This window comes from Anoplolepis gracilipes, chromosome 1, assembly GCF_047496725.1.
Source record: "Anoplolepis gracilipes chromosome 1, ASM4749672v1, whole genome shotgun sequence".
NCBI lineage: Eukaryota > Metazoa > Arthropoda > Insecta > Hymenoptera > Formicidae > Anoplolepis > Anoplolepis gracilipes.
The window spans coordinates 12,747,501-12,771,387 of NC_132970.1; the positions used below are offsets into that span (position 1 = coordinate 12,747,501).

At 37.3% G+C, this 23,887-nt stretch overlaps 1 protein-coding gene across 12 annotated transcripts in view; it reads left to right on the forward strand.

Annotated features, from left to right (window-relative positions):
* Ten-m (teneurin transmembrane protein Ten-m) overlaps positions 1 to 23,887 on the forward strand; it is a 575,864-nt gene that overhangs the window by 381,752 nt on the left and 170,225 nt on the right. For 3 of the 12 annotated variants that reach the window (XM_072894613.1, XM_072894631.1, XM_072894622.1), the window contains exon 2: positions 22,282 to 22,349. The exons of the other annotated variants lie outside the window; for them this stretch is intronic. In XM_072894613.1, the coding sequence (XP_072750714.1) occupies positions 22,346 to 22,349 (4 nt within the window). In that variant the 5' untranslated portion in view covers positions 22,282 to 22,345. The remainder of the gene's footprint in view (positions 1 to 22,281; positions 22,350 to 23,887) is intronic. 12 annotated transcript variants of the gene reach the window in all.

Below are 23,887 nucleotides of genomic sequence, written 5' to 3' on the forward strand. Positions count from 1 at the left end.
AGAAAAAAACGATCGAGACAGTCGTGACGCACCTTAATAAAGGTTTGTCAAATAACTCATTTTTCTTAGAAGCGTGTCAAATATATATTTGTTGGATTTGTTTTTATCAATCTATCCTTCAATGTCACATTAATTGACTCTTACGTCGAGTTTATAACTTTTCAGCGAAAAATTTCTCGCACGTCACTCGATATGCAACAACGTCGCCTCCGTGTGAAAGAAAATCTTTAATTTTCAATATTTCATACCACGCCCTCGACACAATGCGAGAAATATTACGGGTTGATGGAGAAAAAACACGTCGAGCATTCCATACAATTACACACAACGGCTCTACATCCGGAATTATTATTTTGCACCAGGCGGAGCAACATTATTCTATTCTTCTCAGAGCTCAGATATGATTTATGAGAGAATACCACTATTACGCGACGCACTATTGTATTGCTTGTCAATCGATCCTCTTAAAACTAGCCGCGCTCCCTCAACCTTTTTTTTTTCTTCATTCTACTTCTCGAACAAGCCAAGCGGGAATAAGGGTAGTTTCGAATTCGATGCTGTAACACTTAATCGTACAGATATACAGTTACCATCGGGGACTATCGCTCTGCAACGGGAAGCGTGCGTTTGGTAACGAAATAAGCAAAGCATTGTGGCTCGTCAGGTATGCGTATTAGCGTGACAAAAAACCAGGGTCTCCGATGACGTACCACCTGGCTTGTCACATCCCCACATTTACCGAGCAAGGGAAGGGGCTGGGGGGAAACTGCTTTGTGCGGGACATGACGAAACGGCTAATCCAGAGGGTGTTTTGAAAATAGGCGCCACAGTTAGAAACACACGTACGTGGGCGATGGGGAATGAATCGAACGGAATGAACGAGCGCGTCGAAATTGTCGGCGCATAAATAAAAGTGCATCGCACTTCGATGAGCGACGAGTTGTGGCGTGGATGGACTTTTACGCGTGTAATCGTCTGACTTTACGATCCCTTGGTCGTTCGGATGCACGCTCGCGGCGCGCGAGTTTTATCGAGAGGGGCATGAAAAAATTACACTCCGCTATTCACTCCATTCAGCGCCAGTTAGCTCGCGGGTTAGTTACCCGATACGGACCGAGTTTAAATATCTATTGATTGGTTTGCCCTGTTATGCGAGTTTATATCGTTAAACGAAAATCATGATTTCATCCTATCCTCATCGTTGTTGTCTGATAATGAGACTCCTATTTATGCCGCATATAAATATTTTTATAATTTATACAATATTGATATTACAAGCACACAGTGGAAATTTTAGACTTGATTGCCTTACTTTTAGTTTTAAAATCAATTTTGAAATTCTCTAATTAAGATATCCAAAGCATCTTATTTAATAAAATACGATATTTATAATCATGAAAAATAAAGCTTTTGCAACGAGAGACATAAAAAACTACATTTGCGGATGTTTGACGATAGTTATATTTCTAAACTTGTACATCATTCTTTACTGAGCGCGTTTGGTTAGAGAAGGGAAAGGAACCCTACCCGACCGGACGATCACTTTCAATTCTGTCATCTGCATTCGTGCCCGTCCATCATGCAGTAGTTACCTAGGCAATAAACGAATGAGCGTCCGAAAATGGTGCGGCGATCCGTGAAAATCCATCTGCTACGGCATGTAGCCGAGCGTAAGCTCGAAAATCGCGTGTGATACGTGCGTCTACATACGTCGCGATAGTAGGGTACGGTGGAATTGGTTTGTTCGGGATTATCCATTAAAAAAAAAAAAAGGAAAAAAAATGGCGATTGGAAATTGACCTCCGTCCCGGCGTGTCGGTGCGAGGACGATCGTATTCGGGTAGCGTCGTTTTTCGCGAGCCCGACCGACGCGATTTGCTCTCGCGAGCGGATAATGGAAAACGCATTTTCGATGTATCGTCAGCAGGAGCCGCTATTCGGATATCCCCCGATGTTTAATGCAAAAACGCGCCGCGCGGAGCCTAGTTCGCGCCTCGGATTAAACGCCCATTTCTATGTGCAAGTTGGGAAAAGTGTCGCTGTGAAAGCGCATCCGTAACCCTAAGTTTGTAATAGCAAAAATTTCACATTCGACATTTAATTTTTTCATTCATTAATATATCACTCTTTGATAACTTTGAAACAAGGCTTTTATTATGAGAAGTTTTATGAAGTTTCATGAAAAACTTTCTATTTGACGATGTTAAAAAAAAACAGTAATTTATTATTCACTCATTGAGAGATTTACTAGATTTAGCAAAGTCTCTTAATTTTCAACAGTAAATGAATTTATAATTAATATCTTTTATAATATCATATTATTATTGTACTAATTAAGCAACAATCTTATCGTTTTTTACACCTTTCTTGTTTTTTATTAATATTAATTAGTCGTGTCAATTATCTCAAAGAAATATGCAGCAATACATTGTGTTATACTTATGTTATCGCTATGTTTGTTGTCATATTGAACAGAATCGAAAGAAAAACTCACGATTTACCCAAATGACTCGAATTAATTGCACAAGCGTGTATGTATATGAGAATTTTGCATAATTACGACCTCTTTGTTGATTGCATTACACGGTGCGGCTCGAGAAGAATGTGAGAAAAATAACGGACGGAAGTGCGGCAACGCGATAAAAAAAAATGGAACGACTAAATAAACGACTGTGTAGGTAAAAGTATAGCGGTATTAATCAAACTGCAATTGGAAGAAGTCGGAACAATTAAAAAGCAACTGATACAAAAAATGTAGGTCGCGCGCATCGATCAATGCCCGTTTTCCAATGGAAACGTAACAAACATCATCGTTCGCCGCATCGAGTTGAGCCGAGCCCTAGAAATTCTATACCCACCCGCGGTAATTCTATACAGAGGAAATTGGTATTTTGCCGTAAATCACGCGATAACCCGTACCCGTACTGTGCTCATTATCAGTTTGATAATTTTCAAACTCGCCGGTATTCCCCCCGGGGAATGGAACGTGCGTTGGAACAAACGTGCTCGTTAGCTTAACGATGGTCCTCTTCTTTACAATATGAAAACATCCCCGTTAAAATCACAAAGATTTTCTAAAAACCTAGCTACGACGAACTGATATTTTTTTTTACTCAAATTTATTTTTCGTTAAATATTTCTATTTTTTTCTTTGTTTTTTTCATACAAATATAAACTTGACAAATCAAAATACATACGAAAAAAAAAATATATATATATATACATTAATGCAGAAATATATATTATTACAGAAATATCCATAAATTTTTCTTTAAAAAACACTACATTTTCTTTAAAAAACAGTGTGTGATTTTTTTATTTATCTCTCTGGTTAAAAGATAACCGAAATATAAAAGAGAAAAGGACAATCTCTGTGGGAGATAGAGTCCTTCGCGCTCGAGAAGAAGAGAGTTTCTCGTTGGAAACCTCGTTCTATCTTCTTCTTCAATCTAAATTGGAGTTTAGATCGAATAGGGAGCGAAGTAAAGAAAAGCGCGGGAGAATGCGAAAGGGACATAACCGAAAAAGAGAAATTACCAAGATTGGAGTAGAATGTGCGCGCAAGCGATCAATGTCGTAATATTTATACGCTACTTTTTATGAAGATCATTATATAACTGTATAAAGAAATTGTGTGCATTACAATCACGCACGGTATGTACTTTCGTATCTAAACATGTGTTTGTGCGTGTGATGAACATTGTATTTTAAGAAAGAACGAAAAGGAGAGAGCACGGAGGCGACCCTAATTACGCGAGTGCCTCGGGAGGTGAGATTACGCTAAACGCGCTCTGATAAACACTCTCGTTTTTCAACGCAGCGCCGCGTTACGAGGATCCGAGGGAAGGGGAAAAAGGAGAAGGAGCAGGTGAAGCAGGAGAAGATGAGAAAAGAGGAAGCCACTTGTATCTGTCCGACGGTGAGCGCGTCTTTCTCGCCGTCTTTTTACTGTTTCGCTCCGCTCGGCTCCTCACCGTCGCGCATCGCACGTGACCTCGCAAATGATCACTCATTAACCACAACGCCGTCTCTTTCTCACCGTGGTGATAGAGTCGTGCGCTAATTAGAAGGATAACAGCTTTCGTTAACTACCGCGTACGTGAAGTCAGAAAAAAGTAGCGAATTGTCTCGTTTTAAGCTTACAGTTTATCGTTGTGAAATTATATCTTTGTCATTTTACGTAATCTGTATTTTTTTAAGAATCTGTCGTTTGTGCGTATTATTTAATTTTATCGATTAGACTTTCCAGAACAAAGAAATAAAGGAGCTATATGTATGTATGAGTGTATATGCATATGCCTTTTCTAATTTCTATATGTTTGTGTGATGAAATTATTAATGATTGATTAGACTTAATTTCGAATTTATATTTTTATCTTTAAAATTTTTACTAACATATTCACTCTTTATATGAGGATTATTACATAGTTGTAAAAAAAAAAGGTCTGTACATTACAGTTATGGAAAGACCTTAGCCATCACATGCGTTCTCTCTCTCTCTCTCTCTCTCTCTCTCTCTCTCTCTGTCTCTCTGTCTCTTTCTCTCTGGCACTGCAAAAAAAGAAAACCTTAATCGAATCATCTCCAGACCCTCGTTAAATCCAGTACAATCCCTGCTATGGCATCGGTTAGCGATAAGAGTGCAACGATCTCTCTTTACCGCCCTGTATATAATCTTTTCTATTTCCCTCTACATCCGATGACATAAGCCACGTGCTTCTGTCAGAGGCGGCAGATCTCCGTGGGCCACGTGTGCCTATAATCTCTTATCGCTCATCAGTTTCAGCAATGGCCGATATTCTTGAACCGGTACCGAACCATGCAATGACGCGTGCCGCGCAGATGTGTTCGCACGAGGGATGCGGCCGCATCTCAAAAAGTGCAGGCGCAATTGGTTAACGTTCTTACATAATGCTCCGATGCGTGCTAAACCAATCGCGTAATATTTTCATTCTCGTTCAGTTTAATCATATTAATTTCGTATAATTCTATGCGTCAATAAAGTATAATTAAGAAAATGCGAAAATCTTTTTAATGCACGAAGTGGCGCAAAATAGTGCATAATTATAGCATATTTCTATTTTATTATAACTTTTTACAATTAAATTCATTTACGATAGCATTAACTGCATTCTAACATTATCAACGATATATATAATAGCTTATATATATATAAACTTCTTTTATCTTACAAATTATAGACACGCTAAGATACTAACCTGTTTTGAAAACAGCCTGTTCGACTAAAATCGTAAACTAACGTCACGGCCACGTCGGACTGAGTGTGACATTGTGCGCGCGCCTCTAAATCAGCCGTGACGACTCCTGAATTGTTTTCTGTGTCTCGGGAAAAGGGTAAGAACGAAAATAACAGAACACGACAAACAAAATTGTGACGAATAGCAATGTGACAGAACTAACGAAGTCGTAGTGGTCCTCACTCTGGCACGTGCCACCGAGGCGTTGCTAGCGCGCATTGTCAACGTTTGTCGCTGTCCACGTCGCTGTCTAACGCGACAGAGCAATGAAACATCGTCAAACGTGCCTGTTCTTGCTCCATAGATGCTGTAGAAATATTTCTCACTTTAATTTCATCACGGAATCCTTTAAACTAGAAATGTAATCTTTTTAACTTTATACATATATCAAAAATAAATGAATTAGTTATAAATAAGAATAATAACAACAATGATAAAAATATAATAATAAGTATTACTTGATCGTTTTAAGAAATTTTTACTTTTTTTATATTTTTTTCATCCTTAAGAAATTATTAGAAAGCTTACAAAAGAAATTATTTTTTCCGAGGGACACCATCTAGGAAACGTCGTCTTCAAAATAGGCTTCACTGTCATTATTGTCGCATGATGAACACAACGAATCTCAAAATCTATCTGACCCGGTCGCGCGTGAGTTTCGAATAAGAGAAAAACGGGTCGCCTCATTTGACGCACGGACAGCGGCCGGTGGCCGACGTTCCTGGTTAATTACCGAAAAATGCCTTAATTGTCTCGACAACCGTCGTGCCTGCCAGGCTCCATCTGCATAGAAATGTTTTCTTTGAAGAACTCCCACGAAGCACCGTATTCTGCTAGTAACAGATAATATGTATTTTTTTTATATTTTTGCTCCGATATTATATTAATAAAAAAATGTCCATTTTAATTATGACTTGCTATTTTCTTTTAATTAATTAGCAAACGAGATCTAGCGACGAATATCATTTTCATAACCATGTTTAAATGAGAATAAGAGAAATAAAAATATAAATAGCGCCATTTTCTAAAACTAATACTTAAAATTATCATCGTAGAATTATAATTTTTCATGTGCTCGTAAACTTCGTCGTTAATGCATCAAAGCGTTTAATTATGGTATAATGGAATGTTGCGAAAATTCGATGTAGAGAGTACAGCAGAAACGATCCAGACGTGTTGCGTAACTCTGAGAGTGCTTAATAAATTATTATTACTTTTATCGTAATTATAGAGACACGTAAACCGATTAAATTTTACGCACCAAGAAAGTTATATGAATGTTCTGCGAAGCGAGAGAAGTGATTTGCGGTTAATTATAATTCCAAAGGCGGATGCGCGCAACGTTATTGTTAGTCCATTTTGTTATTCATATTCATGCGCGGCGATGCATGTGGCGCAAGATGCATGCATGCCGTTCTGATTCCACGTTGCCAATGACACGGCAGCTAAATGACTATAACTGCTTTAACGACGAAACAGCCACGGTCGTAAACTCGTAGCCAATCATGCCTGGATTTAGATACTAAAAGTCGTTTGTGCTTTTACATTCTCGGCGACCGGACGAGGAGTGCCGGCGTAACGACATGCGTTATGCGTTGCACGTGTTCCTTATACCGCAGAGTTCGTTTCACATGTGAATCATCCTAAGGCAATGGTTAACAAACGAACCGTCATGAAACTGGGATATTAGCTTACTATAACGCGGAACAAACAATTCCATAATTAAGTTCTGACCAGTAATTAATTAAGCTTTGTATTACGCTTAATAATCTTGAATACTACGCAATATAATATAATATTATGTGTATATTAAATATAAAATTATAAATATTAAATGCGTAAAAAGAGATTAGCATAGAATTATACAATTTTATAATTATTGCGTTAATGCATTTTTAATTTTTACTCTTTAAATTTTTTCTTATTAGATAAATTATTAAACAATTTGCATAATTAGAAATGAAAAATACTTATTTACAAGAGGTAATTTATCTGTTATATTTTTAAATCTCATCATTTCATTAATACATTATTTCTTGATATATACTTTTTTAAATCAATATTTCTTTTTTATCAATTTTATTCCGTAACGTCCAAGGCATGTTTTGCACATTTGATATTAAAGACCAACGTACGATCACATAACACTGCCAAACACAGAGCCTCTCTAATTGGGGCAATTGTTTCATTAAAAATAAACTCGCATGGATGGATGCCATGTATGGCACTCTATAACGAGGCGAAAATCTTACAAGACAATTTAATCTTGTATAGTACGGTGCTTCGAACAAAGAGCGGACGAATTTAAAGCAAACAGCGCGTTTGAAATGAAAGTCAACACTATTTTTGCCGTAAAGTAAAATGCATGACATATATCTCGAGTTGGTTCTTAATGAATCAGGAACGCATTTTTAAATTAATCTTTTTAATTATAGTTTATATTTTCACAAATATATTTACGTATAAAAATATGTTTTTTTAATTTTCAGTTTTATATATCAATACTTGTTTTTTTTTTTTTATACTAATTATAATCAGAATCCAGTAGTATTGTACTCAATGTTAAAAATACAGATCAATGCAAGTTTTTCTCGCAGTTTTTTGAATAGTAAAGGATGAATTGGAAATTGACTCAACTTGAAACTCTTACGTGGAATTAATATACCCTAACCAGCGTGCTACTAAAACGTCTGACCGTTGTACTACATTGCAATTAGTCTTAATTGTACCACCGTCCTCTCTTCTAAGCACGTCCCGCTTACCACCTTCCGCATTGTCCGGTTACGATAAGCACGCGAGGGCGGAATCATGACGTGAAGTTTAATTGTGCAAAGCTCTCTCCAGAATTACCATGTGTTTCCGTCAGAAAGAGAGAAAGAGCGATAGAGATAGAGGAGAAATGAAGAGGACCGCGATAGGGAGAACAGACGGGAAAGAGAAGAGACGTTTACAAGTTGAAAACACTCGAACTAACAAAAGGGGCGGAAATAAACTCGCGGTTTACGTCACATCGTGGAGACTGTAGAAATTACTCGTGAAGATATTTATGTTACGATAGAAGAGACCGCGCAGCGCGCCAAGAGAGAACAGAGGTCGAAAATACTCTCGACCGTCCCCGAGACACCCGTTGCATCGTATTTACGTTTTATCCAGCAGAGAGAGAGAGAGAGAGAGAGAGAGAGAGAGAGAGAGAGAGAGAGAGAGAGAGAGGTATACATGTAGGTATATATAGTCTAGAAGTCTAGAGAAATCCTGCGACTCCTTCAATCCGCCATCATTGTCGATAGGCCCCTTCGATAGCCCTTTTTTACTTGTCGCGCGGCCCACTGACGAGAGAGAAAGAGAAAGAGAGTCTCCTTTGAACTCCCTTCATTAACACCTGGATCGCCGGATATTACCTCGATCGTATCCTTTGATCACAGCCCCCCTTTCGGCCTCTCCGCGGCTGTAGCGTAAAGTAATCCGCGGCGCCGCTTTCAAAGAATTTTCCACCGGCTTCCTTGTCCAAGGAGGGGAGAAAAAATAGCAACCCTTTTAGGTTTTCGTACCTCGTCGGGCAAAAAGGACTGCCCGACCGCACACGGAGGATCCCTTTTACCCTCTTTCGCACGGTTGACCGGCGAATCCCGAGGTTCGACCTCTCGCGACGGGTCGGCGGCCCTCACGATTCCCGACGTCCCGATGCGAGACGCATATTTGACTGCGTAAGGTCACTGGTCAAGCAAGCTTTAACTCGGCCGAATTAACCTTTCCGTTGCACCACAATCAGTTCGAAAAAAAAACACTGGCATATTATATAAAAGAGTTAGCTTTTTCGATTTATTTATGTAAAAACGAAATGTAAAAAATGCAATTGTGATGCGTTTTGTACGCACGGTGTATTTTTCTATTATTATCTACGCTTAGATCGATTATTGAAATTTATTATTATTCTTGAAAAACCTTCCACTTTTTTTATTTATACATAAAAAAGTGGATGTAAACAACTATCTTTTCTAATTTCGTTTTTTTTTTTTTTTTTATAATTCCACTTTTTTATTGACTCATCTTTCTTTAATTAAAATTTGGTTAAGTACTATTAAAAATTTTTACAACTATGTAAATTTCAATTATCTTGTATAAAATTTCAAATAAATGAAATTTTGATAACATTTTTTTTATACATCTATGCAGTTTATTAGTTTTAAATTTTAATTATTTTTATTTATTTTAACAAAAATATTTATAATACTTTAATCTAAGAATAAAATATATTTTCACGGTAAATAAATAAAGAATAAATAAAAAGTTATTACACGTTTAATCCTTTTATTTTGAAAGAAAATTAGTAAAAATTTATTTGAAATTTTAAGTTGAGAAAATGTAAATAATCACAACTTTAATTGAGAAAGCGAGAGAGAGAAAAATAATAGAAAATTAGGTGAATATATTATGTTGTTATATAATTCACAATCAGTATTATACACATCTTTCACAGTAAATTAAAATTGTGCTACCAAATATCGTTTATAAATATGACAGATGACGGAAGTTTGCGAAATATGATCGTTTCGATAGCTTCATACTATCTCATGTGCCAAGAGAATGAATTTGACCGTTATTCGGGTAAATATCCTCGTTTGTGTACCTCGAAGGTATGGATGGCGTCCAACTGGGCAGATCTAATATTAAAACGCGCTAGATTCTACTTGCGAAGATTCTATCTCTCTTGAAATTGCCTCCAGTGCACTATTTCGACGTTACGTTACCCATACAGTCGCATCGACTTGATATCGAAGTGGCGCGAAACGGTCCATTGTCTTCTCTCTGTACGTTATCATCGAACTATGCACGAAGGCATACATATGTCGCGGAAATTGCCGACGTAATTATCCTTATTTCTAATTGAGAAACTCAGTCGAGCAATAGCACGCATCACGTATACGATAACTGACAATGAGTGAATGAGATATTGTACACAATAGTCTATTGTTCTCTCTTTTTCTCTCTCCCTCTTTTATTTCTAATTAATTGAGTGACATTACGTATCGTCGATTTTTATTTCGCATGTAAAAAATGTCTTTTATTTTACTTGACTGCGATTTCCGCTCGAGCTTTTTCCGATTCCTTTTTCGCTTTTCTTTCAAAAGACGTTCAGGCAGGTTAGAGCTTTTAGAGCCGCGCGGGAGAACATCGCCGGAAGCAGAAAAAGTCTTTCCGGACTTTTCTCTTTCGGCCTCCTTCCGCGAACGCGATGGGCGTCCGATCGAATGGGATATTGGAAACTTTATTCACGGTTGTCAGCGAAGAAGGACGAAGAGTAAGAGGAGGCCGAGGCTCTTCGTCGGGAATGGCGGCAGCAACGGACGACTGGTAAACCATGCATCTCGCTCATCCTATTCAATAAGGGGGATGCGCAATGATTTAAGCGAAGCCGGCCGGCCGAAAAAGGTGCAATAAATAGGAAAAGCTTACGTGCCCGGAATCTTATGGCGATCGCTCGCGCCCTTCGGAATCGCTCTTCAGTTTCCTCGAAGGGACGACGAATCGTCGTAGTCGTCGTCGTCGGACATATGGGTGTGAGGGACGAGAGCCTTGATCGGCCCTCGATATATATTCCTACGGAATAGATTTTCCTCCTTCTATCTGCATTCGCGCATGGATCCTCGGCCGCGTTCTCTCGATTGGACCAAGTCGTCCGAGAATACCTATCGGGAATATAAAGGGGTGGCATAATTCCGGCCTGATAAAACACGGATGATCGACGAAAGAGATCCCCGGACGGTCATGTGTGTGTATGTGTGTATGTGTATGTGAACGATGCGAGGGTGCCTTTTATCACGACCTTATCGGGACGGAAAATCGACTGGCTCGGCTTATTGACGGACGCCATTTGAATGCATCGTCTCCTCTTCCCCACGGTAACGTGTATGTATGTACGCGTAGTTCATTTGCGAACGTGCGGGTTTCGACCGAGGAGGAGCCGAAAGGGGGGAAGGAAAGTCGCTACGCTATGAACGGTCGTGCGGAAGCCAGATTAGATTATGGAATTCAATTAATTAAAAGTGAAACTCCGTCCAGCGTGGTCCGAGTTAGTCGGTGTCTACATCCTCGGAGCTTTTTTTCCTTCGCTGTCCCCGCTTGGGGAAATCGTCCGCGGCTAAAAACTAACCGATTAGAATGAAAACGGATCGCAACGATCCATTGTTCACAGAAAAATGCGAGAAACTTCTCGAGACAGAGAGAGGGAGAGAGAGAGAGAGAGAGAGAGAGAGAGAGAAAGAGAGTTTCCAATCGATCCACGCCAACGCGATAATTGACAATTGGCCTGCTTCGGATATTATTCTCATTTTAAAATTGTATGAGATGGACATTCTCTTCGTAGAGCCGCATCCGTTTGGCACATTTCGGGTTGTCAATTCGATCGCGATAATCTCATTATCGCGAGATCGTACTTGCGAGATATGGCGAAGTGATGAATATGAATCGTTTATGACACAAACGTGAAATAAGCGCGGCCGAACCTTCGCCTGTTCCTCTTTATGGTTAACGTCAATGTAATTAAAGGTAATTGAACCATTTGGTGTATAAATATTCGGGCGAGCGGGAGCGTGGAGCTTCTCGCTGCGCACGGTAATCGCGAAATTTAATTGCTAAATCTCGCGCTCCTGATTCGAACAAGTCTCGCGCTGTATATCATTATGCGACGTTCAAAAATCACGTTTACTGCATACGTCGGTCATTGAATTATATGTCATATCAAAGCACGTCATTGTTTTTCGCCTGACTATTGGATGAGGATCGAGAGACTCGTCCTGTTGGTTTAGTCAGTTCTCGTTTAGTAAAATCGGTCGAAAACACAAGCTTGTCGTTGATATCCGGCAATAGAAAACGATTTACAAATTACTGTCGTAATAAAAATTGCCTTTTTTCTAATATACGCTAAAGTAAGATATCAATATATGCTGAAACAAAAATACGATGAGATGAAATAAATATCACAATTACAACATAAATATAAATTGTTTTAATTTTAATTAAACATTATGTTTATTCATTTTATTTGTCGGAATTTTTAACGTCTAAATGAGACGTCACTTGCAGCGAGACAGGCGGTAAATTTTTCAAACTATGACAGATGACATTAAACAGAAAGAGAGACAGAGTCAATCCTCAGTCTAGCTATTTTTCATGGAAGTCATACACTTTCCATACATATAGTTCAATAGCATCGGTTGTTCAAAATTGAATAGCGATATTTGTTTTCCACATCGCAACGTGAAACTTCATGGCGAACGGTAATTTTAGAAGTATGATTGATTCTGTAACGTATATCGGGTTTCCGCATGCACCGTCGTGCGGTAGTCGACTTATCGGCGTATACTTCTATCGACGAAATGGTATCGATGCGCGCAATCTCCTATAAATCGAGAAACAAAATTAAATAAATCAAGGAAGGACAGACAGACGGGGTGGGGTGGAGAGTTAACTCGGCACTATCCCTCTGTCCCTTATTTCTCCGTCTACCTACGGACGTTTCTAAGGGTTCGTTTCTATATACGGCCGAGGGATCCTCCGTTTACGATTCTAACCCGAACGAATCCCTTAAGCGAGATTTTCAAGACTACGCGCCCGTAACTCGCAGAAATGGCCCCGCCAGGAAAAACTTACCTCCGAACGACCCTAAACTCCTCACCGCGTATAAACTACAAAGTGCTCGGGCAAAAGTTATTCTCACTCGTACAGAATCAAAATTTCAATTCGCGATAATACTTGACGCTAAATTTCTATTACAGAAGTCTTTTTATCTAACAGATGATTGTTTAAATTGTGTTGAAAATAAAAGTTATTACTTTGAACAAAATCAATAAAACGCTTTTGTAGAGGAGAGTAAGTTTTTATTACTGTCAGTATGAAAAAATATATAACAATATTCAATAATTTAATATATTTTAATAATATTTTAATAACTTATACATTATAAAAAAAGGGCAAAAATTTGCTTGCGCGCATTAACTATGTTGAAGCATGTTTTCAAGATGATATCTATATCAAAATCGGCACAAAACAGCTACAATCATTTGCGAAAACTTTGAAATACAAATTAAAAAATAAATAAAAATTTTATTTTTACTTTTGAAACATTTTTTTAATGAAAAAATCTAGCATAATATGTAGGGATTACAAAAAAAGATTCTAGGGAAGAGACGGGTAAGAAATATGAAAAACATAAACTTTTACGTGTAGTTTTGTTTGACTTTTTTTAGATCAATATTTACTATCCATGATATGTCCTCGGTACAGTTTTTGTCTATTTTAGAAGAGCACTCAATGAGAAACACTTTTTCTTCTATGCTTAGTGCGGTGTAAACTTTTTTGTGATTTGTGAAAAAGCTTAAATGAAAGTTACAGGTCACAATCAGGTACCGGATTCTAGTTAGTTAAATAACTACTGAAATCAAGAAAGGAAAATATAACCGTTTATTTTCAACACAACTCTAATAGTCGTCCACTATAAATAGAAAATAAACTAAAAAAAAGATATTATTTAATGTTTATTAAGAAATTTAACTAATTGTGCTTGAATGATTAAATCTCGGTTTTAATTTGTTTAGATTTACTTTTTTTTAAATTTAACTTGAGGTTTAACTATTATCATTTTGATAAGAAAAACTCGCGTGATAAAAACTTTCGTAAAGAAAAATTACCTATTTATACAGAACTAGTTCATATTCCGCGCAAGTGATATTTCTGACAAAAATGGAAGGGCGCGATCTTCAAAGAGAAACGGAGGACAACGCGAATCAGTAAAAGTGGTAAAATTATGCGCAAAAAGAAATCGCGCAAAATCGATGAATCGGCTGCGCCTTTTTGCACTTCTCCGCCTGTGGTGCGCGGAGAATGGCGAATCCAATTATCGATTGGCACGTGCATTTTTATTCATGCATATTCAGATCGGGTGACCGCCAGTTATCATCACTGCGCTTTCCATGAACGCACAGTATGCGTAACGACGCAATCAAAATGATTTCAATTCACGATATTAGCGGCGTCCATTCAAACGCTCACGAAAAATAAATCGCATGAAATAGCATAAATCCTGTTTGGTTCTTGCAACACGCCTCGATATATCTGACGCGTTTATTTCGCCCGCTCATTCGCTAGACGCGCCCGTTGGTTTTAATCATAGAGGGATCTTGCTGTGAAAAACGTGCATACATGACAAATTTTTTTTTTTCTATCGAGATTACGTATTGCCGTCGAATATACAATATCTGTCGGATATATATCGGTACGGTACGTGGCTCATATAAATAGTTACAAGCTTTAGAAATACACGGGTTTACGAATTAATTTAAAAAGAATTCAATTTCGGATCCGCGATTTGGTTTATCAGCCTTCACTTCGTAACATGACACTTTCAATAGCGCGCGCATCAACCATTTGTGTACTGTGTACGGTTCGTTAAATAAATAATTTGATCGTTAATGATCGCGCGGCTCAGTTTGAACGCTGTAATATTTGAAGGATGCATTGTCATGTGCACTGCCAACGATCGTCGTCACATGCGCAAAGCAGCAAGCTGTCGTTTGTGCGACGGTATCGTTATTCAAATCGTTATTATTGCATGCGGACTGTAATCATAACATTATATATATCCAACGTATCCCTGAAAACCTTCCTTTGACATACGTTTCATGAATCGTGGGCTTCTGCGTAATGTATGCATATCGCGTAGGCGTATTCACGCTACACGCTCGATTAAATGCGTCCATTTACGCGTCATCACATACGCAAGTAATCTCTCATTGCGGTAGTCCAATATGTCATCCTTTATGTAAATTCTCGTTAAAGAAAATGAATTAACAAAAATGATTTGCGCCGATATTTAACTTGTAAAGTCTCAAGGATAAACTTTTATATAAGATTTTTCAATATTAATTATAATGATAATAAAAATACTTTTTTCACGAGTAAGAATAAAAATTTATAAAGAGAGGAAAAGAAAGAGAAGAATCGTCGCTCATTTCTTTTAATCTGGATTTTGTATATGTCTTATACAATGTATATGTAATGTTGTTATCACAAATATTGTAGCTTGGATATTATAACATACATTTGAATAATCCAATTTCATATAGATGCAAACTATTTCACGTATTCTCGACATACGGTGCCTGAAACAAATCGGAAAATCAAAAAATAGTATCGATGCCACGACGATGGTGCGATATCGCACCCTTGAAACCCACCTTTAACGCGGCTCTCTCGAAAGCAGAGTCATTCGCATAACGCACGCGTATCACGTATGTGCAATCAGGAGGGAGCGAGACCGAGTCGCAAGCCCGTAGAGCGAGGCTCCGTGTGTTCGTATGCAACCCACATAGGATTTCACGTACAGCCAAAGGGAGGCTGTACAACATCCCTGTACATGCAACCTCGAAAGCGACTATTCCCAAGACGACCATAGAGCCACTCGAATACATTCTGCTTTCCTTCCTGCAAATGCAAGCCGGGATGATAGCCAGCTGATAGTACGACCGAGTCACGATCGGTCACTTTGACACCCCTCGGGTAGGTACCCTGCACGAATCAGCGTCCTATCCATCCTGTCTTTCCTTTGGTCTCTATACACCGGAGACGATTCGTCCTTTCAGAAACTGAACTCGGATAATTTTCCCAACGAATCCGATTTTGTATGGAGCCACGAGACGAGCGTTGGAATTAAATGGTGGATTAATCGCTAATTTTGATGCGCAGCAGCACGTTTTGATTAATACCTGATGATAAAGAGAAGATAGATATGCGAGGTATTATGATGTTCGTTCAAAGTGAGACAGTAATTTTAAAGTTATTGAATCGTAGAATTTAATAGGTTCGTGAACATCATATCTATGTTGATGTTTTGCTTTTATACCCCGAGGACGATCGCGTGTATTCGCGAAGCGAATGCGTTAATAGAATTGTGTGTGTTAACTATACGCTTTTATACTACTCCCTTGCGATTAGTTTATCTATTCTCTTTATAAGTGCAAATATTTTGCATATGTATTAATTTGCTAAATTGACTTACAATTAGTTTTTCCAATTATTTGGCGTAGCTAACGGTAAGTTTTAATCATTTATTTCCATCTAATAATGAATTATTAACTTGAAAAATTACTAGTCTGAGTGAAAAAAACTCTGCTAACAATTAAATTAATGTGATAGTTAAATGTTAATAATTAAAATTATAATAATTATTATGATAAGTATGTGATTTTTTTATAAAAATAATTGTACAAAAAAATGATAAAAAATTGTTCAAACAATGTATAACCTAATGATAAAAGATTAATAGTTATAATTATAATTATACAAGAGATTATTAAAAACTAACAAATATCCATTTATTAGGTATCATAAGAGAGATCATATTATATTAATATTATTAATATAATATATTAATTACATTGGTCATAATTAGTTATACATTGAATTACAATTATAATGATTAATTTTATTGTTGCAAATTATATTATCTCATTTATCCACCTCCCCATCTTCCTCATCCCCGCTTCCAAGGCCGCGATTGGTTCGTTTTATTCGTCTGACCCAACAACATACATTGCATTGAGATGCGCATCATGTCACATTTATTTTTCAAGAAGAGATTTTTATTTAAAAAAAAAATAATTTAATACTCAAAGAAAAATTAATATTAAAATTAATCTATTAAAATTCAGCTACTTTTAAAAAATACTCGAGAGGGTTAGCTTGCCGGTTTTTTTTTGTCAACGCCGCCCCATCATCCCTCGACGTTCCTACGAAGATTATACGCCAGCTGACCGCCCTTAATACGGTCTCGACATATCGTTTTGATAAATCGCAACAATTACTCAACACCGCTTCTACAGCGCATATGTCGCAGGAAATCGGGACTGCCTCAGAACTCATCTCACCCCTACGTTATTCCATAGTTGGGAACGGTTTTTGTCGAACGTGGATACGCCCAATACACCCACGGATTATGACGTTCTACCTAATTATAAATCAGTACTGTTCAGACTCTTATGAGATTAAACTACTGTTATAATAATATATCGCGTATAAAATATCGTTCCAAGAATATTTGTAACTTTAAGTACTATTATCTTTTCCTTTATCAAGAAATCTTTAAAAATAAATTATTTTTTTTACATATATTTATATATACTATATATAGTATTTTTTTTTAAATATCAAGACCTAAAAAGATGTCTATTTAATTTATATATATAATAATTTCCGCAATTTTATTTTCATATATTTCGTGTCACATTATGATGTCAGAGAATAATTACAATACCTTATCAGCAAACTATAGACGATGTTTGAAAGCCATGTTATATGTATCACTTTATCGCGATTATATTTTCCTTTAATCTCTCAATTTTAACTAGAGTAGAAGACGAAATTGAGAAGGGTAACACTAATGCAAATGAATAGAAATGAGTGAAATTTCGTCAGAACGGAGACGCTGGCAGGCGCGAAATTATAGATGAGTATCAACCGCACGTGAACCAAGCAGATAATGCGCCAAATGAATAGCCCGGGTCGACAATGAGGGACCACCGTGACTCTTTCATACGCTTGATCCGGGCTTAACTCCTCTCCCCTTAATCAGTTTCCGATCCCCTAATGATTTTGGGTGCGGTTTTGATCCTCGGTGGTGTGCACCCATTGATTGCCAGTATGATGTGCATCGCGACTGTTACTAGACGCATAACGGTAGAAACCTCGTTCCATTTATCGTTCATAAACTGGTTATCCTTTGATATCAATTTCAAATATCGTTCGGCGGTCACAGACGACTCTTCAACAGCTTAAATGTTATGTTATTACTTTGGATAATTTTAGCGATTGCTTATGCATCTCTATGAAAAATGTCTCATTTTTACTAATTTCTTCATTCACTCACAGATTTTATGAAAATGACAACACATCTTTATATAAACCGTATAAATAATTTTTAATCTGCGTACACATATAATAAGATTCAAGATAAGAAAATCGATGCAACACATAGGAAATTAGTGATTGTCGAATATAACAATAATTCTTCACGTGATTGAAGAATAAATTACATTAATCACATTTAAGTTGAAAGTAACTACAAACTGAAAAAAGGAAGTAAAAAAAATTAAAAATACTCAATTAAACTCCGAGACTTTTCGTCTCTCTTAAGATTTCTGAGATTTATCCTGCCTAATCGGCCGTATCGGTTGCGAATTTAAATCATACTGTTTAAAAGGGAACTACGAAACTGTTGAGAACGCAAAATCTAAGACAAAAGCTTTTCTTTCCTCGTCAAGCAAACCTAGAGAAAGACGACGAACAGCAACGTACGAGTCTGTGGTGATTGAGGGTTGTTAAGACTGTTAACCTGACGGATCGATTTCTCGTGGATACACTACGAGATCAGGTTGCGGAGGTTCAAGAGGCGGGGGTTAAGATGTCGAGCGTACTCTTGAAATGCCGATGGCACTAGTGTCAAGAAATCCCTTGTTTCCTATCTTTCGTAGGCAACAACTATCTTCTTTCGTAACCAAGCTGATTTGTTTCTTGCTGTAATGTGTCTTGATTATTGAACTATTAACACGCATTCCTTTTTGCTAAATAAATATTACATACGCGAAATATATGTGATATCTTAATTTTTTATAATAATAATTTTCAAAAAATTACATTGTCATATATGCGATTCTTTAAAGAGGTCAGAGGTGGTATTATTCTTGTCGATATTTATTGTTAGATTAATGTTTTGTGTTGGAAAAAAACATAATCAACATGCCTTTGCAATAATTAAAAAATTTGTTGAAAAGTTAATAGTTGAGAAAAATTCACTTTGATTTTTATGCAAAAAGCAATTAACGTCATTTTGTAAAAACGCTACGAGTAAATGTCACTTTTAATACAATATTAAAATACATATTGAAAAACTATTTTTATTTTTCAATTTTTAACTAGTTCTAAAATACAAGCCAATACACGCCATAAAGATCGCCGCTCGCGTGTGGTTGAAGAAAATTAAATTGCATCATGAAACGACAATAAACACCAACTCGTCGTGATTGACGTAGAGTCGTATGCGATGGCTTTCAAAATGAACGCCAAATGCAACGGCAAACTGCATATATACTACGAGGTATGTACGTTCGTTTCCCTGATCGAGACGAGCAATAGAACAACGCCAGTGCATTTGCATCGACGGCGCGACGGGAAGGGTGAGTTATTGTTCGGCCATGACGTCGCTGATCGAACCTTTTTAATTCAGGTGTAATAACCTGCGTTGCAGACACAGAGAAAAATTCACCGGCTAGTTTCCGCGCAGTTTTCATTAATCTGTCTTCTCCACTTATCAGAGTGGTCAAATAATTTTTTTCTGATCGATCACACGGTCGCGAACACGACGAGAGAGAAGATGTGAGATATTACGTCCAACGTTCTAGCATGCGCTAAATTAAAATCATATAGAAATCATATAGATGTATCTTCTTTTTATGTCATGTCTAGCCTTGGCATTTCTACCCTCATCTTTAAGCGTCTTTAAACGTCTGGAGCGATTGCGGGAACGTCGCATCGTCACTCCAAAGTCGGTCACGACGAGCTTATCGGGGCTTTCCTTCGTCGATCGATACCTACCTAACGTAAGCTCGTTGTGGTAATTAATGACTCGGAAGGATAAATGTAGATACTCAATGAAAATATTAGTTCTATAATATATCGCTATAGTACACGAACTGCGAAAGTAAGATACGAAATTTATTACTATGTTTTTATGACTTTATCTGTAACTATCAAAGTTCCAAGAAAATCTTTAAGATAAAAATTGGAGAGAAAATGATTGTATGATGTATAATATAACATTATCTAAATTTTATGATAATTAATACAAATTGGTATTGCAAATAATGTTCTTTTTGATCTAAATCCTTTTTGTATCTAAGTTCTTATCTAAATTCTTATGTGATTATTTTATACAATATTTTTTTTCTCTAATTTTTATCTTACAAATTTTTAACTTAAAAGAATTGTTTTAAATAAACGAATTCTTTTGTACACGACATTAATTTTAACGTATAATTATTATTTGATATAAAATCATATATTAATATATACATACAAAATCATATATTAATATATTAGTATATTAATATACATATACATATATCATTTAATCTGCCGTGAAGAGATGAAAATGAAGAGAAAACGAAAATCCGTCTTGTTGCGAAAATTCGCGGCAAAAGAGCAATGAAAAAATCCTCTAACTTTCGTGTGTTCTACGTCTCTACGTATAACGTGAGAAACCGACGAAGCGTTGATTAAAATGCATTTGTTGAGAGTTTTTCACCTGGGCAATCTCTTTTCCTGTGTACCGGCAGCTATATCACACGCGACGTGTCACGCTGCATGCTCACTGCGGCCGCGTGTCGTATAATTAACGCTAATTTTTTAATTAGAATCTCAGTTGACTCAAAACGGCATCAGAGCGTGCATGCCGAGGTGGCCGTCCGTCGCAATGGGAAAAACGCGCGATAGCGGGAAAGGAGCGCGAGAAGAAGAAACGAGTGGAGATAATAATATCCGCTTAACGGGAAAGGGCGAGGCGTGGGCGTTGAGTGTGAAAAAAATTTCCTGGATTTCGTTATGGACGAGATGGCGACGAAACTCTCCCGACGACGCCGCTGCTACCCCGCGTAATAATCAGTAGCACGTATACTTCAACGTAGATACCGCGCTGGCTAGTGTCTTCTGCGTTTTCAGAACGTAATAGCGATCTCTCGGCACAGAGAAATATTTAAAGGACATGCGATACCTATGAATATATGTATAATGATTAAAATAATTTTTCCACAACATACTTCGAGATATGTACACGTATACGTAGGATTTTACATATTTCTGATCCTTTTCTTTAAACCTAGAAAGAGAAATAAATTACTTTAAATTAAAATTTTTGCGAATTCAAATTTTTTTATTCGTGGCATTTATCAGATCCATCAATTTCTTTTTTCTCCGTTCCGCAAACACACCAAGTCAAGTTATGATGTCACTTTGACGATCTAATGATTTCGCTTTCATCTTCGTTTCGGGCACGCGGCCACCGGAAACAGATAGGCGCGCGCTCAACGCGCTCTGGCTCTAGCATCCTCCTGGTTCAATTTGCACTTGGCTCGGCCCTTTGCTCTCCTCGTGACAGGATGCCTTTCAATTATTCCGTTCACGCCGCTCCGTAATTTGAACTCTGCACAGCGGTCGCTCTTTTCCCCTCCCTTCCTCTCTCTCTTTCTTTCTTTCTCTCTCTCTCTCTCTCTCTCTCTCTCTCGCGGCGGTCGGCCGGGTCGGACGAGTCTGGCACACCCCTTTTATATTGTTTTATTTTTCGCCTTTTTTTTGAACACATGAAAACTGCGAAGTGTACCACGGGGATGGCACATCGCGAGAATTGCTATAAAACGATGGTGAAAATGCGGGGGAAAAATGGGATTTTCGACGATGGCTCCGCGTTACCAGGAGCAAATGGGCTTTCGATCGACTCGAATGACCATGACTTTAATTGCGTACTTTGTTCGGCGCCATCGTGTAATTTCCGGCGTTCGCCGGCGGTTTATGTACTACGATGATGTAACGGAATTTGGCGCAAGCCATAAACACGCCAAATGCTGTTGTTTTATCGGCCATAATAGGACAGGTTGTATCGTCATGATCTACCGAATTAACAGCCGGCATTTACGAACGAATGTCGCTCGCGCAAGTTATATACCAACGAGATCGACGTATTAATACTCTCGTATTCTGCGACATCTCCGCGGAATGGCAGTTATATTGTAAATCTAAACGAATCATTTTATCTGATGGATACTGATTTATGAAATCTTATACGTAAGTTATTTCGATAAATTGAATAGGATTTTTGTTTCTAAAAATTAGAAACATTCTGAAAAAAGATTTTCGTAAACTATGTAAAAAAACAAAAGATTATGTTATATAGTTCTAATTCATGTGATTTTTCTTGTTTCAGGTAAGTCCACAAATGGTCGATCGGCTGCTTTCAAAAATGAACGATTGAAGCTTGAGGAATTACAATGAGTGAGTCATTACCAAATATCTTATTCATTTACGATGGTTCGATTTGCAAACTGATTGGTGGATTCGCTCTCAGACACCCCTAACAAATTCAAGACAACTCGCGCGCGAATTCGAGAAATTAATTAGTGAAAATCCGAAGGGGATCGTGGGTAGTCGAGGGATTGTAAAGATTGGACGGCAGGCCATATCTAAAGGTAGAAGGGATGGGTAGACTTTGGTACTCGAGACTTCGGCCTTCGAAACCCTCGCAGCAACGGGTTTCTCCCCTGGGATCTACTCTCTCTCTCTCTCTCTCTTTCTCCCTCTTTCTCTCTCTGCCCCCCCTCTCTCTCTCTCTCTCTCTCTCTCTCTCTCTCTCTCTCTCTCCATTCAGTCTTGATTCTCTCGATTTTCCAAACTCTGTTCCATGTTGGTAGATAGATTCCCCCTCTTTTTCTCTTTTTCTCTCTATCTCGCTCTTTACCATCATACTCTCTTCCTTCCCCCTCTCCTTCTCAACCTTCCATTGCCGATACTTCATATTAACCGCATCTCTTCGTCGGGCCGTTATCGTTATAATAAAGAAGAAGGAAAAGAATGGGGACGAACGCGAAAAATGAGAAAAAACCGGCACCCACCGCCACCGAGACGCAAAGGCTCGATTATCTACGAGCGCCGACAAAACCTATATCACAGACTGGCTCGTGCCAGATAACTTCAGGGGCAATATTTCTCAATTGCACGACAGCAGCCGGTTATCTGCATAATGATCAGACTAAAAAAAAAACATTTCGCTACGAACGATTCAGTGCCGCGCGATTTTATGTCGGCGGAAATGGATATTGGCAAGAATTTCAGTGACATTAATAATCGTAATTTTATACAAATAATACGCAGAGTCATGATACTTAAAGAAGAATGATAATAGCTCTTAGAATAATAGAACTCAGGAATAATAGAATTTATATGGTATAATAATATTTAGATTTCAAATATTAACTTGTGACCTTTTGACATGTGATATTTTTTATGCGATATTTTACGCGTTTTGTTATAAAAAATTAATTTTTTTTGATAAATAAAAATATATATAAAAAAAGACAAAAAATAAAGAAAGAATTAACTGGTGTACAAAATTCAAATAGTAAAACAAAATACAATAGAGTTTTATTTTATACATATTTAGAAATATAATTTCTGTAATAATGATTAGTATTTGTAATTATTAGTCTTCGTAACATTTTTTATAGAAAAAGAAAACTTTTCTTCCTAAACTGTTATCTTATACCTATTATAAATCATGTATGCGTACAAAATTCGCCAACACAAAATGTCAAGATCATTAAGTTGGATTTCAAATATTAACTTGTGACCTTTTAATATGTGATATTTATTATGCGACATTTTATACGCGTTTTATTATCAAAGATTAAATTTTTGATAACTAAAAGTATATATAAAAAAGACAAAAAAAAAAAATAAAAATGCATTAACTGGTGTGCAAAATTTAAATAGTAAAATTATAAAATACAGTTTTATTCTACACATATTTAAAAATA